The sequence below is a fragment of the Leucoraja erinacea genome, chromosome 36, assembly GCF_028641065.1.
Source record: "Leucoraja erinacea ecotype New England chromosome 36, Leri_hhj_1, whole genome shotgun sequence".
Taxonomy (NCBI): Eukaryota; Metazoa; Chordata; class Chondrichthyes; order Rajiformes; family Rajidae; genus Leucoraja; species Leucoraja erinaceus.
The window spans coordinates 4,603,289-4,622,370 of NC_073412.1; the positions used below are offsets into that span (position 1 = coordinate 4,603,289).

General features: G+C 45.9%; 1 protein-coding gene across 1 annotated transcript in view; it reads left to right on the forward strand.

Moving 5' to 3' along the window:
• The window catches only part of duox (dual oxidase), a 79,518-nt gene that overhangs the window by 43,480 nt on the left and 16,956 nt on the right, over nt 1-19,082 (forward strand). The window contains exons 20-26 of the mRNA XM_055662506.1: nt 3,774-3,867; nt 5,478-5,653; nt 8,857-8,920; nt 11,578-11,646; nt 13,829-14,007; nt 15,734-15,964; nt 17,624-17,723. Coding sequence (XP_055518481.1) covers nt 3,774-3,867; nt 5,478-5,653; nt 8,857-8,920; nt 11,578-11,646; nt 13,829-14,007; nt 15,734-15,964; nt 17,624-17,723 — 913 coding nt within the window. The remainder of the gene's footprint in view (nt 1-3,773; nt 3,868-5,477; nt 5,654-8,856; nt 8,921-11,577; nt 11,647-13,828; nt 14,008-15,733; nt 15,965-17,623; nt 17,724-19,082) is intronic.

Sequence of the window (19,082 nt, forward strand, 5' to 3'; positions counted from 1 at the left end):
GATGTGTTTCCATCACCTGGAGTATTGCGTACAGTTTTGGTCAAATTTATTATTATCTGGTAAAATTTATTATCTAAATGGTGGCCGATTGGGAAAGGGGGAGATGCAGCGAGACCTGGGTGTCATGGTACACCAGTCATTGAAGGTAGGCATGCAGGTGCAGCAGGCAGTAAAGAAAGCGAATGGTATGTTAGCTTTCATTGCAAAAGGATTTGAGTATAGGAGCAGGGAGGTTCTACTGCAGTTGTACAGTGTCTTGGTGAGACCACACCTAGAGTATTGCGTACAGTTTTGGTCTCCAAATCTGAGGAAGGACATTATTGCCATAGAGGGAGTGCAGAGACAGTTCACCAGACTGATTCCTGGGATGTCAGGACTGTCTTATGAAGAAAGACTGGATAGACTTGGTTTATACTCTCTAGAATTTAGGAGATTGAGAGGGGATCTTGTAGAAACTTACAACAAATTCTTAAGGGGTTGGACAGGCTAGATGCAGGAAGATTGCTCCCGATGTTGGGGAAGTCCAGGACAAGGGGTCACAGCTTAAGGATAAGGGGGAAATCCTTTAAAACCGAGATGAGAAGAACTTTTTTCACACAGAGAGTGGTGAATCTCTGGAACTCTCTGCCGCAGAGGGTAGTCGAGGCCAGTTCATTGGCTATATTTAAGAGGGAGTTAGATGTGGCCGTTGTGGCTAAGGGGATCAGAGGGTATGGAGAGAGAAGGCAGGTACGGGATACTGAGTTGGATGATCAGCCATGATCATATTGAATGGCGGTGCAGGCTCGAAGGGCCGAATGGCCTACTCCTGCACCTAATTTCTATGTTTCTATGTTTAGGAACATTGAAAATAGGTGCAGGACTAGGCCATTCGGCCCTTCGAGCAGTACCGCCATTCAATATGATCTTCTTGCGTATGGCGTACACAGCCTAAAGTTGTAGGACAACTTGTTCCATTTGATCTTCTGTTTGTGTACGGCAGGTTTAAGGTCGCAATTTCCCACCCCATTCAATATGATGATCATTAATCATCCAACATCAGTACCCCGTTCTTGCTTTTTCCTCATATCCCTTGATTCCATTAGCCCTAAGAGCTAAATCTGACTCTCCAGTGAATTGGCCTCCACTGCCTTCTGTGACAGAGAATTCCACAGATTCACAACTCTCTGGGTGAAAAAGCATTTCCTCACCTCAATCCTAAATGGCCTACCATATAACCATATAACAATTAGAGCACGGAAACAGGCCATCTCGACCCTTCTAGTCCGTGCCGAACACGTATTCTCCCCTAGTCCCATATACCTGCTTTCAGACCATAACCCTCCATACCTTTCCCGTCCATATAACTATCCAATTTATTTTTAAATGATAAAAACGAACCTGCCTCCACCACCTTCACTGGAAGCTCATTCCACACCGCTACCACTCTCTGAGTAAAGAAGTTCTCCCTCATGTTACACCTAAACTTCTGTCCCTTAATTCTCAAGTCATGTCCCCTTGTTGGAATCTTCCCTACTCTCAGTGGGAAAAGCTTATCCACGTCAACTCTGTCTATCCCTCTCATCATTTTAAAGACCTCTATCAAGTCCCCCCTTAACCTTCTGCGCTCCTAAGAATAAAGTCCTAACTTGTTCAACCTTTCTCTGTAACTTAGTTGCTGAAACCCAGGCAACATTCTAGTAAATCTCCTCTGTACTCTCTCTATTTTGTTGACATCCTTCCTATAATTAGGCGACCAAAATTGTACACCATACTCCAAAATTGGCCTCACCAATGCCTTGTACAATTTTAACATTACATCCCAACTTCTATACTCAATGCTCTGATTTATAAAGGCCAGCACACCAAAAGCTTTCTTTACCACCCTATCTACATGAGATTCCACTTTCAGGGAACTATGCACAGTTATTCCCAGATCCCTCTGTTCACCTGCATTCACCCATTATTCTTAAACTGTGACCCCTGGTTCTGGACTCCCTGAACTTCGGGAACACTTTTCCTGCATCTAGCCTGCCCAATCCTTTAAGAATGTTATATGTTTCTATAAGATGCCCTCTCATCCTTCTAAATACCAGTGAATACAAGCCCAGTTGACCCATTCCTTCATCATATGTCTGTCCCGCCATCCCGGGAATTAAGATTCAGATTCAACCTGGTGAATCTACGCTGCACTCCCTCAATCGCAAGAATGTCCTTCCTCAAATTAGGAGTCCAACTTGTGTGGCCTCTGTTCCTCTGTTTCCTACAGAGCACTCAAAACAGGATGTGCAAACAGATGTGAATGTGGCATGGGACTTAAGGCATTTAATAGAATCCATGCTGGTGGCATGTGCCAGTTTTATAGAACGCAACATGAAAATAAGCTGAAACTTTAGCTCTTAATGCCGGAACTTTTACCCATGATAGAGACTTACAAAATTGCTCCATGAAACACAATCCACTCCTAAAGCTGACATGGAAATGGTCCAGTTTGGATTGGCACTGAATGAAAACCATTTGCTTGGGCAATCTCAAGGTTGACTTGTGATCCCGAGTGCTGGAACAATTTTAATCCAACAACATTCTTTGTATTAGGATTGTAAACCCCGAGTCGAGTTTTTAACTACACCAGAAGTTTTCTCGAAAACAAAGTCATTATTGTCCATCGGTTCACAAGTTATTGGAGCAGAATTAGGCCATTCGGCCCATCGAATGTACACCTTAAGTTATTGTTGTTTACTAATAGTTCACAAATGAGTCGTTTAAGATAAAACCGACCACGCAGATTGCAATTGTTTGCTAATATGTGATAAAATTGGGTTATTTTTTAAAATAGATATCAAAAAATAGCAATGCCGTAAATCTGAAAATAAAAATGTTGGAAGTGCTCAGCAGGTCAGGCAGCATCTGTGGAAAGTGCAGATAAAGGTTCAGGTTTAAGATGCTAGGTGCTAGTTAGAGCTCTAGGTGCTAGGGGAATCAAGGGATATGGGGAGAAGGCAGGCATGGGTTATTGATTGGGGACGATCAGCTATGATTGCAATGAATGGCGGTGCTGGCTCGAAGGGCCGAATGGCCTCCTTCTCCAACTATTTTCTATGTTTCTATGCCTTGCCAGAACTGGGAACGAGGGAAAGTGTGTTGAAACAAGAGGCAACAGATGCTGGTTGTCACAGAAAGGACACAGAGTGCTGGAGTAACTCAGCAGGCTTAGGCAGCATCCCTGGAGAACATGGATGGGTCATTTTTCCATTCGAGACCCATCTTCAGAATGGAAAGCATGTGTTAGTTTTCAGTTGTGGGGGAGGGATGCATAGGACGAAATAAATATCTGAGATACAGGGAGACAAATGGGTTAACTTGGCAATGACAACCAGGTCAGATGCAGAAAATAATGTCATTTCAAGTCTGTAGAACATGCAAGGCAACCCATGTTACACCAATAGAGAGATGGACAATTGAACCAGGTGGGTGAGTAGCAGATAGAGAGCGTTATTGAAATTGGAGAATTTAATGTGTAGGAAGGAACTGGTTTACACCGAAGATGGACACGCAACTCAACAGGTCAGGCGACATCTCTGGAGAGAAGGAATAGGTGACGTTTTGGGCCGAGGCCCTTCTTCGATGATATTTCAGGTCGAGACTCTTCTTTGGTGAAGGGTCTCAACCCTAGTCCTTTTCTCCAGAGATGCTGCCTGACCCACTGAGTTACTCCAGCATTTTGTGTCCATCTTGCCAGTGCTGGAAGGCAGTGACCAGACCAATATATTTTTCATGTTTTCTTTCACTCCCAGGATCTCCTGAGGAGAAGTCTAAGCTCATGTTCCAGATGTATGATGTCGACGGCAATGGATTCCTATCAAAAGAGGAATTTTCTGTACTGTTGAGGTAAGCGCACAGATAAACGTCATATATCTCCTAATCTGAGGAAAGACATTCTTGCCATAGAGGGAGTACAGAGAAGGTTCACCAGACTGATTCCTGGGATGGCAGGACTTTTATATGAAGAAAGACTGGATAGACTTGGCTTGTACTCGCTAGAATTTAGAAGATTGAGGGGGGATCTTATAGAAACTTACAAAATTCTTAAGGGGTTGGACAGGCTAGATGCAGGACGATTATTCCCGATGTTGGGGAAGTCCAGAACTAGGGGTCACAGATTAAGGATAAGGGGGAAGTCTTTTAGGACCGAGTTGAGAAAATCATTTTTTACACAGAGAGTGGTGAATCTGTGGAATTCTCTGCCACAGAAGGTAGTTGAGGCCACAGTTCATTGGCTATATTTAAGAGGGAGTTAGATGTGGCCCTTGTGGCTAAAGGGATCAGGGGGTATGGAGAGAAGGCAGGTACGGGATACTGAGTTGGATGATCAGCCATGATCATATTGAATGGCGGTGCAGGCTCGAAGGGCCGAATGGCCTACTCCTGCACCTATTTTCTATGTTTCTATGTTTCTATATCCTGAAGACCTTCTGGGTTAGTGAATGTCGTGTCACTGTGTGTCATGTTGTCACTTGCAAGCGGAGCACCAAGGCAAATTCCTTGTATGTGAATATACTGGGCCAATAAACGTATTCAAACTTATTCAATTCAAACAAGAGACTGGGATTTTGGGAAAAAACAGAGTGCTGCAGGAACTTAGCAGGTAAGGCAGCATCTGTGGAAGGAAATGGAGATGTTTGGTCAGGGCCTGGAGGAAAGGATCCTGATCCAAAACTGTCTGCCCAATTCCTTCGACAGTTGTTGCCTGACCTGCTGAGTTACTCCAGCACCTTTTTTTCTTAGGTTTGAAACATGAAGGTACACAAAAAAGCTGGAGAAACTCAGCGGGTGCAGCAGCATCTATGGAGTGAAGGAAATAGGCAACGTTTCGGGCCGAAACCCTTCTTGAAACATGATATGAGGGGGTAACATGAGGGGGGAACTTCTTTACTCAGAGAGTGGTAGCTGTGTGGAATGAGCTTCCAGATTCAGGGACAGTTTCTTCCCAGCTGTTATCAGGCAACTGAACCATCCTACCACAACCAGAGAGCAGTCCTGAACTACTATCTACCTCATTGGTGGCCCTCGGACTATCCTTGATTGGACTTTGCTGGCTTTACCTTGCAATTTGAGAATTAAGGGACAAAAGTTTAGGGGCAACATGAGGGGGAACTTCTTTACTCAGAGAGTGGTAGCTGTGTGGAATGAGCTTCCAGTGGAAGTGGTGGAGGCAGGTTCGATTTTATCATTTAAAAATAAATTGGATAGGTATATGGAGGGGAAAGGAATGGAGGGTTATGGTCTGAGTGCAGGTAGATGGGACTAGGGGAGAATAAGTGTTCGGCACGGACTAGAAGGGCCGAGATGGCCTGTTTTCCGTGCTGTAATCGTTATATGGAAAGCTGACAGGATAAATATCTTGTTTAGAGATACAGCGCGGAAACAGGCCCTTCAGCCCACGCCGACCAGCGATCATCTGTGCTAGCTCGCCCATCGTTTATGCTTTGTTCTTCCAGGTCCTTCATTGAGATCTCCCACAACTGTTTATCAAAGGTGCAGGCGGATGAGATAATGGATTCGCTGTTCAAAGCTGCGGGATTTCAGGACAAAGACGACCTCACCTGGGAAGACTTCCATTACCTGTTTCGAGATCATGGGGATGAATTGCAGTTTGCCCAACTCAATGTGAAAGGTCAGTAATGCCTTGGCGGTGGGAGATTGCAACCTTTACGTGGCCCGCCCTGTTTCGACGAATGCAATCAACCTGGCGTGCACAAGCAAATAAGATCAAACAGAACAAGTTGTCCTACAACTTTAGGCTGTGCACGCCATACTCACGAAGATTAATAAGTAATGCTTTCAAATCAATGAAAGGACAGGACAACGATCTGTGAGTTTCTAATGGTGCACGATGAGCTAAGTCCAGAAATCCTGCCTGCCCCGCTGAGATATTGTGTCGATCTTCGGTTTAAGCCAGCATCTGCAGTTCCTTCCACATGAATTTAAATATATCTGGGTGAGGTGCTTTTTGAGAAAGACTTTGGTAAAAGACTTCAGAATAAAGTTAGCATAGGTGGGAGGAAATATGCTAGGGATAGTTTAACTGGTGAAATGCAGAATTTGAGCTCTATCTGGTTAACACACACCATCCTGGCCACACACTCATCTCCCCGCTACCTTCAGGTAGAAGGTACAGGAGCGTGAAGACTGCAACGTCCAGGTTCAGGAATAGCTACTTCCCCACAGCCATCAGGCTATTAAACCCAACTCAAACAAAACTCTAAACATTAATAGACCATTATCTGTTTATTTGTACTTTATCTGTTTATTTATTCATGTGTGTATATATTTATATAATGGTAGATGGACACACTGATCTGTTCTGTATTCATGCCTACTATATTAGAAACATAGAAACATAGAAAATAGGTGCAGGAGTAGACCATTCGGCCCTTCAAGTCTGCACCGCCATTCAATATGATCATGGCTGATCATCCAACTCAGTATCCTGTACCTGCCTTCTCTCCATACCCCCCTGATCCCTTTAGCCACAAGGGCCACATCTAACTCACTCTTAAATATAGCCAATGAACTGTGGCCTCAACTACCTCCTGTGGCAGAGAATCCCACAGATTCACCACTCTCTGTGTGAAAAATGATTTTCTCATCTCGGTCCTAAAAGACTTCCCCCTTATCCTCAAACTGTGACCCCTTGTTCTGGACTTCCCCAACATCGGGAACAATCTTCCTGCATTCTAGCCTGTCCAACCACTTAAGAATTTTGTAAGTTTCTATAAGATCCCCCCTCAATCTTCTAAATTCTAGCGAGCTTCTAAATTCTATTCTGTTGTGCTGAAGCAAAGCAAGAATTTCATTGTCCTATCTGGGACACATGACAAAAAACTCTCTTGAATCTTGAATCTTAGCTCTATCTGTCCAAGACATTGAATCACAAGAGGCTGCAGATGCTGAAATCTTGAGCAAAAACACAACGCACTGTTTTAACCCAGGAGGAGAGGCTGCATCTATGGAGGAAATGGACAGGCGTCATTTCGGGTCGGGACCTTTCATTAAACGGATCAAGTGTATCTGACATTGATGAGCACACAACAACATTAACAATTAAACACCGGTGAAAGATTGAAAACAAACTCCTTAGAATCCGGTAACATTGAGAGGCAATTATATACTTGTTAATCAACTCTTAAACAAAAGACTCACTGTCCAGTACCTAGCCTTCACTGTCCAGGGAAATTCCCCATACAGATGAGGGAGGGGTGGGCAGAATTCCAGCCGCCCGACTGGGAAATTCCTAGTCCATCTCTGTCCAGTCTCCCTGAAGCCCCAACAACACACACTCCCATTACACTGCTCATTCATTCGGAATTTCCCAACTTCTGTAGTCCTGAACTCCTGCACACACTTATCTGCAGCCTTTCCCAGTGAGAGAATTCAATCCTATTTAGTTTAGCTCAGAGATACAGTGCAGGAAAAGGCCCTTTGGCCCACCGAGTCCATACTGACCAGCGATCCCAGCCCATTAACACTGTCCTACACACAGACACACACACAGACACACACACACACACACACACACACACACACACACACACACACACACACACACACACACACACACACACACACACACATATATATATATATATACACAATATATATACCCACACACACACACACACACACACACACACACATATATATACACACACACATATACACACACACACACACATACACACACACATACACACACACATATACACGCACACACACACACACACACACTAGGGACAATTTACATTTATACCAAGCCGATTAACCTACAATTCTTTACATTTTTGGAGCATGGGACGAAACCCAAGATCTCGGAGAAAACCCACACAGTTCACGGGGAGAACGTACAAACTCCGTAGAGACAGCACCGGTAGATAGGATCGAGGTGGTAAGGGAGAGGGAGTGCAGGGGTTACTTGAAGTTAGAAAAATCAACCTTCATACCACTGGGCTGTAAGCTGCCCAAGCGAAATATGAGATGCTGTTCCTCCAATTTGCGTTTAGCCTCACCCTGACAATGGAGGAGGCCCAGGACAGAAAGGTCGGTGTGGGAATGGGAAGGAGAATTAAAGTGTTTGGTAAGCAGGAGATGAGGGAGGAGCAGGCGGACTGACTGTTTTGGGTCCTAGTTCTTCCCCCTTCCAACACACTGACTCTCCTGAGTCCTACTGCTGTCTGCTTCCTGCAAACCCCTCTCCTTTTATCATGAGATAGACTGAGTTAGGACTACCAGTTTAACCAATTCTTATTGCTTGCTGTTTTGTTACCCCGGGTTAATTTCCGGGATGGCGGGACTGTCATATGCTGAAGGAATGGAGCAGCTGGGCTTGTACACTCTGGAGTTTAGAAGGATGAGAGGGGATCTCATTGAAACATATAAGATTGTTAAGGGTTTGGACACGCTTGTGGCAGGAAACATGTTCCCGATGTTGGGGGAGTCCAGAACCAGGGGCCCACACAGTTTAAGAATAAGGGGTAAGCCATTTAGAACTGAGACGAGGAAACACTTTTTCTCACAGAGAGTGGTGAGTCTGTGGAATTCTCTGCCTCAGGGGGCGGTGGAGGCAGGTGCTCTGGATGCTTTCAAGAGAGAGCTGGATAGGGCTCTTAAAAATAGTGGCGTCAGGAGATATGGGGTAAAGGCAGGAACGGGGTACTGATTGTGGATGATCAGCCATGATCACATTGAATGGCGGTGCTGGCTCAAAGGGCCGAATGGCCTACTCCTGCACCTATTGTCTATTGTCTATTGAGTGACCGATGGAACAAATTGCAACACTCTTCACCAAACTCTGCTTAATATTGTCTTCGTCTGTTGCAGGTTTGGACACCCGAGACAAGGGCAAAAAGTTCCAGCGAGTGTCTTTCCTCAAGAACCCATATAAGTGAGTACACAACGATTCCTTAAGCCTCAAGGGCCTGTCCCACTGTACATCCCAAAATCACCGCCTACGTCAGCACGCACCATGTGCGCATCACGTGCGTGTGGTGATGCGTAAAGGACACGCAAATTACTCCCAAGTGGGACAGGCCCTTAAGTTGATTTTACACCAAGCCAATTAGATTCAAGATTCAAGATTCAATTTATTTGTCATTTGGACCCCTTGAGGTCCAAACGAAATGACGTTTCTGCAGCCATACATTACAAACAACTAGACCCAAGACACAACATAATTTACATAAACATCCATCACATCGCTGTGATGGAAGGCCAAAAAAATTAACCTACATACCTGCACCTCTTTGGAGTGTGGGGGGAAACTGAAGAAACCGGAGAAAACCCACGCAGGTCACGGGGAGAACGTGCAAACTCCGTACAGACAGCGCCCGTAGTCAGGATCGAACCCGGGTCTCCGGCGCTGTGAGGCAGCAACTCTACCGCTGCGCCACCGTGCCGCTCATGGGAAGGGGAATTAAAACGGCTGTCAACTGGGTGATTTGGGTGGTTATTGTAGACTGACCACAGGCCCTGTGCAAAGGTCTGAACATGGGCATGTCGGTGGAGCCAGCCTCTCTGTGATTGCACGGCCACTGAGACACCCGTCTCCGACCAACAACATTCTTAAGTCTTTCGCACAAGCCTCATAATATAGTCTCCACGTTGGATGAAGGGTGTTGGGATTAATAACTCTGCATGCTTTTCTGGAGAGCAATCCATATCGCAGAATTGACCAAGAGGATTTATTGTCACAGCAGGCAGTGAAGAAAGTTAATAGAATGTTGACCTTCATAACAAGAGGATTTCAGTATAGGAGTTAGAGAGGTTCTATTGCAGTTGTGTTGGGCTCTGGTGAGACCACATCTGGAGTATTGTGTACAGTTTTGGTCTCCTCATTTGAGGAAGGACATCCTTGTGATTGAAGCAGTGCAGCGTAGACTCACGAGATTGATCCCTGAGACGGCGAGGCTGTCATATGAGGAAGGATTGAAAAGACTAGGCTTGTATTCACTGGAGTTTAGAAGGGTGAGGGGGGGGGGGGGCTCTTATAGAAACATATAAAATTATAAAAGGACTGGACAAGCTAGATGCAGGAAAAAATGGTCCCAATGTTGGGCGAGTCCAGAACCAGGGACCACACAGTCTTAGAATAAAGGGGAGGCCATTTAAGACTGAAGTGAGAAAAAACTTTTTCACTTGTTCCCGATGTTGGGGAAGTCCAGGACAAGGGGTCACACCTTAAGGATAAGGGGGAAATCCTTTAAAACCGAGATGAGGAGAACTTTTTTCACACAGAGAGTGGTGAATCTCTGGAACTCTCTGCCACAGAGAGTAGTTAAGGCCAGTTCATTGGCTATATTTAAGAGGGAGTTAGATGTGGCCCTTGTGGCCAAGGGGATCAGAGGGTATGGAGAGAAGGCAGGTACGGGATACTGAGTTGGATGATCAGCCATGATCATATTGAATGGCGGTGCAGGCTCGAAGGGCCGAATGGCCTACTCCTGCACCTAATTTCTATGTTTCTATGTTTCACCCAGAGAGTTGTGAATTTGTGGAATTCCCTGCCACAGAGGGCAGTGGCGGCCAAGTCACTGGATGGATTTAAGAGAGAGCTCTAGGGGCTAGTGGAGTAGTATTGGTTATTTTTCAAGTTGTATTTTAAGTGTAATTGTTGAAATGATGAAATATTTCCCATTTCATACAGGTCTCCAATCCTTTTCATTCCTAATCTTTCCCTATAGATATACGTTCTGTCAGTAAGAGATTGTTTATTTTATTTTTTTAATATTTTATTTTATTAGAAGTAAGCACAGTCATATGGCACCAAAGTGCCTAATATATATTTTCATAATACATTTTATGTACAACTTCTTTTTTTTTGTTATATTGAAAAAAGATGAAAATAAGAAAAATAAGTTAGATAGTAAAGGATAGAAAGATGTGAAATATATAGTGTGTGAAGAAAGAAAATGAGTAAATGAAGAAAGTTGAGAGAGAAAATAGTGAAAAGAAAAGGAGATCATTATTTATAGTCTTGACCAACCCTCGTCCAGTCCTGAAACAGTTATTTTTTACAATTGTGTTACACCATATGATTCCAAAAAAACGACGAATGGAGACCAACTCGTTATGAATTGGTCTGATTTATCCATTAGGAGGAATCGCATTTCCTCAAGATGAGCGGTGTCCAACATACTTGCAATCCACATTTTAAGCGTTGGTATTGATGTACCCTTCCAAAATTTAAGTATTAATTTTTTTGCTATTATTAAACCATAGTTAAGGAATAGAAAGAGATTGTTTAAATGAGGGATTATTTACTATTGGAGATGGAAGCAATACATTTCTTAATTTCAAAGTTCGTTTTGTTTGTTTTCATTGTTGATGGGGTTTAACGAGCGGAGAGCTGGGGAACCTGATCCCACTGCTCGCTGCCAGGTGATGGGAACGGCTCAAGCGAGTATCCTTCACTCCCTCAGTGAACCTTGTGGCTCGTTGCTTGTGCTGGATTACAGGGTCTGGCATTACAATTGTGAAAGACTCAGAGTCAACAGACTCCCTTGTGGCGAATGAATAACATTCTTGTTCTCCGCGCGCTGCTAGGAACATCCAGGAGGCCACGGTGGAACAGGTTGGACAGGAATTCCGAAGCCGAGATCGACAGAGCAAAAAGTAAGGGTTCTCCTACCCCGGCTGTTCAATTCTGAGGTCTGGCAGCATTTCTGCATTTGAGCAACAAGTGACATTTATGAGGTTTAGGGTTGGACGGTGGAAACAGGCCCTTAAGCCCGCTGAGTCCACGCCGACCAGCGATTGCCCCCTGCTAGTAGTTCTATGTCCTAGGTGAAATTTAACCAAGCCAATTAATTAACCTACGAAGGTACACAGAATGCATTTCGTTGTCTCTGTACTGTACACTGACAATGACAATTAAAATTGAATCTGAATCTGAATCTGAAAAATCCTGGAGAAACTCAGCGGGTGCAGCAGCATCTATGGAGTGGAGGATATAGGCAACGTTTCGTGCCGAAACCCTGAAGGAAATAGGCAACGTTTCGGGCCGAAACCCGGAAGGGTTTCGACCCGAAACGTTACCTATTTCCTGTCAGGGTTTCGACCCGAAACGTTGCCTATTTCCTTCAGGGTTTCGGCCCGAAACGTTGCCTATTTCCTTTGCTCCATAGATGCTGCTGCACCCGCTGAGTTTCTCCAGCATTTTTGTGTACCTTCGATTTTCCAGCATCTGCAGTTCCTTCTTAATCACTAATTCACCTACATAGAAACATAGAAACATAGAAATTAGGTGCAGGAGTAGGCCATTCGGCCCTTCGAGCCTGCACCGCCATTCAATATGATCATGGCTGATCATCCAACTCAGTATCCTGTACCTGCCTTCTCTCCATACCTGGACGTCTTTGGAATGGGGTGTAAACTGGACGGAACGCCCGGAGAAAGCCCACACGGTCACGGGGAGAACGTGCAAACTCCACATAGACAGCACCCGTAGTCAGGATCGAACCCCGGGTCTCTGGAGATGTCGGGCAGCAACTTCTACCGCTGCACCACTCTGCAGCTCCAAGCTCTATTTAATACACCAGCTTGCAAACCCATGAGTATTGTGTGCAGTTTTGGTCTCCAAATATGAGGAAGGACATTCTTGCTATTGAGGGAGTGCAGCGTAGGTTCACCAGGTTAATTCCTGGGATGGCGGGACTGTCATATGTTGGGAGAATGGAGCGGCTGGGCTTGTATACTCTGGAATTTAGGATGAGAGGAGATCTTATTGAAACATATAAGATTATTAAGGGTTTGGACATGCTAGAGGCAGGAAACATGTTCCCGATGTTCAGGGAATCCAGAACCAGGGGCCACAGTTTAAGAATAAGGGGTAAGCCATTTAGAACGGATGAGGAAAACCGTTTTCACACAGAGGGTTGTGAGTCTGTGGAATCCTCTGCCTCAGAAGGCAGTGGATGCCAATTCTCTCAATGTTTTCAAGAGAGAGCTAGATAGCGCTCTTAAAGATAGCGGAGTCAGGGGATATGGGGAGAAGGCAGGAACAGGGTACTGATTGGGGATGATCAGCCATGATCACATTGAATGGCGGTGCTGGCTTGAAGGGCCGAATGGCCTACTCCTGCACCTATTGTCTATTGTCTATCCAACCTCCCCCCCTGAGAGTGAAAGATAGAAAGATAGACTCAGCTTGTACTCGCTAGAATTTAGAAGATTGAGGGGGGATCTTATAGACACTTACAAAATTCTTTAGGGGTTGGACAGGCTAGATGCAGGAAGATTGTTCCCGATGTTGGGGAAGTCCAGAACAAAGGGTCACAGTTTAAGGATAAGGGGAAAATCTTTTAGGACCGCGATGAGAAAAACATTTTTTCCACAGAGAGTGGTGAATCTGTGGAATTCTCTGCCACAGAAGGTAGTTGAGGCCACAGTTCATTGGCTATATTTAAGAGGGAGTTAGATGTGGCCCTTGTGGCTAAAGGGATCAGGGGTATGGAGAGAAGGCAGGTACAGGATACTGAGTTGGATGATCAGCCATGATCATATTGAATGGCGGTGCAGGCTCGAAGGGCCGAATGGCCTACTGCTGCACCTATTGTCTATTGTCTATCCAACCTCTCCCCATGAGATGGAAAGATAGATCAGCTATGTGACTGAATGGCAGAGTAGACTTGATGGGCCGAATGGACTAATTCTGCTGGAACTTTTGTAATTCTGTAGATAATAGTATGAGGCAGGCGGTTAGCGGTCTGGTTCAAGAACTGGGGAGAAGGGAAGGGATAACATGAATCTGTAGACGGGACATCGCGCTGATTTGGCATTTCAAATGTCGCCGCAGGTCACCGTACTATCACCCGAAGCCCTTCACAGAAGCCAAACGGGAGAAGTACACCCGGAGCAAGGTGCAGCAGAAGATCCAACATTTCAAGCGCTTCATCGAGAACTATCGGCGGCACATCATTTGCGTCCTGATCTTTTATGGGATCGCAGCCGGTGTTTTTGTGGAGCGTGCCTACCGTAAGTTGCGTGACAACCTCAGCCCAGCGGCTCAAAGCGACAAGGTGTGCACTATAACAAAAAAAACACACAAAGTGCTGGAGTACCTCAATGGGTCAGGCAGCATCTCTGGAGAACATGGATAGCGTGGAAGGTACACAAAAAAGCTGGAGAAACTCAGCGGGTGCAGCAGCATCTATGGAGCGAAGGAAAAAGGCAACATTTCGAGCCGAAACCCTTCTTCAGTCTGAAACGTTGCCCGAAATGGCCCGAAACGTTGCATTTTTCCTTCGCTCCATAGATGCTGCTGCACCCGCTGAGTTTCCCCAGCTTTTTTGTGTACCTTCGATTTTCCAGCATCTGCAGTTCCTTCTTAAACATGGATAGAGTGGATGTGGAGAGGATGTTCCCACTAGTGGGAGAGTCTAGGACTAGAGGTCACAGCCTCAGAATGAATGGATGTTCCTTTAGGAAGGAGATAAGGAGGAATTTCATTGGTCAGAGGGTGGTGAATCTGTGGAATTCATTGCCACAGAAGGCTGTGGAGGCCAAAGTCAATGGATGTATTTAACATACGCACTACCACTTCCGGATGTTCACCTTCGCTCTTGAGGATTTTCTGCACTCTGTCCGTGATATCCTGGATCCTGGCACCGGGAAGGCAGCACACCATCCTCGCATCCCGTCTGTTGCCGCAGAAACCCCTGTCCGTACCTCTCACGATGGAGTCTCCCACTACAATGGCCTTGCCTGCCTTAGGCCTTTTTGGTTTTGGCTCAACAGCCCTATTCGCATCGCAAGCCAGTCCGCCGCTCAGTGTAATCACGTCTTCTGTCTCAACAGCTTCTAAGCGGGTGAACCTGTTTACAAGAGGTACACCACCCGGGGGCGGTGGCATTCCATGCTTCCCTCCCTTTCTCACTGTCTCCCACCTTCTCTCTTCCAGTACCTTAGGTGTAACAATCGTACTGTAGGACTTGTCGAGGAACGACTCCGTTTCTCGTACGAACCGGAGGTCGTCCACTTGCTTCTCCAGTTCCCCAACACGGCCCTTCAGGAGCTCTACCTGGATGCACTTCTCTCATTTGTAGCAGCCAGAGGCACCAGCGGTGTCCTTGACCTCCCACATACTGCAAGCATCGCACTGAATCAGCTTGCCTGACATCTCCTTCTTTCGTCTCTCCCTCTCAAGCGTATTGCGTGGTCTCCTCTCCTCAGCCTCCTCGCCGAAGACTCTCGAGCCAAAGCCTCACACTTTTCTCACAGGGCACTTCCCTCACTAGGCCGCTCACTTACTGCCGCTCGCTAAGAGCGGTCTTGCTGTCCTTGGCCTTTACTTTAACTGTTTTCACCCCTCTCCTCCCACTTGGGCTAGAGCCAATCAGCCGTATCTCTTGCTAATCTGCTGCTGCTGTTCCTCCCAAATCTACAGCAGTTCTGAACAAAGACTGCCTGTCCTTGGCCTTTACTTCAACTGTTTTCACCCCTCTCCTCCCACTTAGGCTAGAGAACAATCAATCGTATCTCTTGCTAATCTGCTGCTGCTGTTCCTCCCAAGAGGCAGAGATAGATAGATAGATTCTTGATTAGTACGGGTGTCAGGGGTTTTGGGGAGAAGGCAGGAGAATGGGATTAGGAGGGAGAGATAGATCAGCCATGATTGAATGGTGGAGTAGACTTGATGGGCCGAATGGCCTAATTCTGACGCTATCACTTATTATTGTATTTGATTTAACCTTTTGTGCAGATTATGCTTTGGGTGCTGAGACCACTGGGATTCCCCAAACCACTTACGTCGGCATCATTGTGTCACGTGGATCGGCGGCCAGCGTATCCTTCATGTACGCCTACATCCTCCTGACCATGTGCCGCAACCTCATCACGTTCCTGCGGGAAACCTTCCTCAACCAGTACATCCCCTTCGATGCCGCTGTGGATTTTCATCGTTGGATTGCAATGACCGCTGTCGTTCTCTCAAGTTAGTCCATTCTCATTATCGGAACGTCGTGCTGGACCTGCCTTCCATTGTAACAAGTGTGTCGTGCCACCCAGTACCTGACTAATCTTAATACACCTGTAGTTTGCGCAGGTACAGGAGAAGACATGTAGAGTTTTGGTTGGGAAGGAACTGCAGATGCTGGTTTATACTTTGACATCGGGGGGGGGAGAGTGCAGGGGAGAGATAAGTTTTTTTGGCCTTCCATCACAGCGATGTGATGGATGTTTATGTAAATTATGTTGTATCTTGGGTTTCATTGCAAAAGGATTTGAGTATAGGAGCAGGGAGGTTCTACTGCAGTTGTACAGGGTCTTGGTGAGACCACACCTGGAGTATTGCGTACAGTTTTGGTCTCCAAATCTGAGGAAGGACATTATTGCCATAGAGGGAGTGCAGAGAAGGTTCACCAGACTGATTCCTGGGATGTCAGGACTGTCTTATGAAGAAAGACTGGATAGACTTGGTTTATACTCTCTAGAATTTAGAAGATTGAGAGGGGATCTTATAGAAACTTACAAAATTCTTAAGGGGTTGGACAGGCTAGATGCAGGAAGATTGTTCCCGATGTTAGGGAAGTCCAGGACAAGGGGTCACAGCTTAAGGATAAAGGGGAAATCCTTTAAAACCGACATGAGAAGAACTTTTTTTCACACAGAGAGTGGTGAATCTCTGGAACTCTCTGCCACAGAGGGTAGTTGAGGCCAGTTCATTGGCTATATTTAAGAGGGAGTTAGATGTGGCCCTTGTGGCTAAGGGGATCAGGGGGTATGGAGAGAAGGCAGGTACGGGATACTGAGTTGGATGATCAGCCATGATCATATTGAATGGCGGTGCAGGCTCGAAGGGCCGAATGGCCTACTCCTGCACCTAATTTCTATGTTTCTATGTTTCTATGTCTATTTGTTTGTAATGTTATGGCTGCAGAAACGGCATTTCGTTTGGACCTCAAGGGGTCCAAATGACAATTAAATTGAATCTTGAATCTTGAAACCGAAGATAGACACAAAATGCTGGAGTTAAGGGCTTGTCCCACTTGGGCTCATTTGCACGTTACTCAGATGGAGCGCAAAGATTTTGTACATCTCAAAATCCTGGGGCGTTACTGCCCCGTCACCACGCATCACGTGCGCGCCGTGACACGTAAATGATGTCGCGTAAATTACGCGCAAATAACGCCCAAGTGGACAGGCCTTTAACTGCAGCGGGACAGGCAGCATCTCTGGAGAGAAGGAATGGGTGACGTTTCGGGTCGAGATCCTTCTTTAGACCCAGACTTCAGTCTTGACCCAAAACGTCACCCACTCCTTCTCTCCAGAGATGCCGCCTCACCCGCTGAGTTTCTCCAGCATTTTGTGTCTACCTTCGATTTTACCAGCAACTGCAGTTTTTTTCTCAAACAGGTTTGGAGGGATATGGGCCAAATGCTGGCAGGTGGGACTTGTGTAGCTGGGGCATGTTGGCCGGTGTGGGCAAGTTGGGCCGAAGGGCCTGTTTCCACACTGCATCACTCTATGACTCTGAAGACTGGAAGTTAGTTGAAGCTCATTCTTAAACTGCGGGACTCTGGGCCTCATTTATTCACTGTATTGGCAGGGTTTTGTAAGGACATTAATGGACTGCCCGTCTCTTTATTTCCAGTCTTTCACAGCGCTGGGCACGGTGTAAATGTCTACACTTTCTGTGTCAGTTCCCTCAGCAGCCTTGCCTGCCTCTTCCCCAGTGTCTTCTTCGATGATGGGTAAGTTGTGGACCATGTCTCAGTTACTGGATGTACACATCTCACTCAATACTAAACCCCCATCAATGTAACGCTCTGCAATCACCACTCCTGCAACAGAATGATACTCCCATTACAACATCCCTCCAACAGTAATACTCTCTTAGTATTAACCCCTCCAACACAGAATAATACTCCTTTAGTACCACCCCTCCAACAGAGTAATCCTCCAGAGGCACCAACTCCAACAGTGTTACTCCTTAGTGCTACCCCTCCAGCAGTAATACTCCCTGCGCACCACCTCTCCAATGGTGTAATACTCTTATCACCATCTCTTCAACAGTGTGATACTACTTTAATGCTACCCCTCAGAGTAATAATCTCAGCACATTCCCTCCAACAGTGCAGCACTCCATGGGAACCACCCCCAACCGAGTATTACTCCATTAATACTATATGTCCCAAATTAATACTCGCTGAGCACCACCCCAACTGAGCAATACTCCATTAGCACTATCCCTCCAACAGTAATACCCGCTGAGCACCACCAGTAACAGAGTAATACTCCTTTAGTACCACCTTCCAACAGAGTAATACTCCTGAGGCACCACCCTCCAACAGTAATACTCCATTAGCACCATAATAATCCTTAGCGCCACCCTCCAACAGAGTAATAACACCACCAACAGTATGATACTATGTTAGTACCACCCCTCCAACAAATGCTCCCTGAGTACAATAGGCGCAGGAGTAGGCCATTCGGCCCTTCGAGCCAGCACCGCCATTCAAAATGATCATGGCTGATCATCCAGAATCAAATGCCCCGTTCCTGCTTTCTCACCATACCCCTTGAGTCCGTTAGCCCTGAGAGCTAAATTTAACTCTCTCTTGAAAACATCCACTGCCTTCTGTGGCAGAGAATTCCACAGATTCACAACTCTCTGGGTGAAAGAAAATGTCCTCATCTCGGTCCTAAATGGCCTATCCTTTATTCTTACACTGTGGCCCCTGGTTCTGGGCTCCCCCAACAATTTCCTACATCTTGACTGTACAAACCCATAAGAATTTTTTATGTTCCTAGAAGATCCCTTCTCATCCTTCTAAATAGTGTGACACTTCCCTCTAACAAGTTTGTCCCTTGGAAAGCATGTTGTTTTACATGGGAAGCGGATGGATAGACCAGGAGCAGACAAGTCCAAGAGGCGGACACAGTGGAACAAAGCTGCTATTGTAGACAGATGAATCACTAGCGATCAAAGGAAGTCTTACAGTGATGGGCTTCTTCCTGTATGGCAACTGATAACAATACCCCCTGCTGTTGCCCAATGCTGTAAAGTCAGGATATTCTTCATTTATGCGTCCAAAATCGACAACAGAATT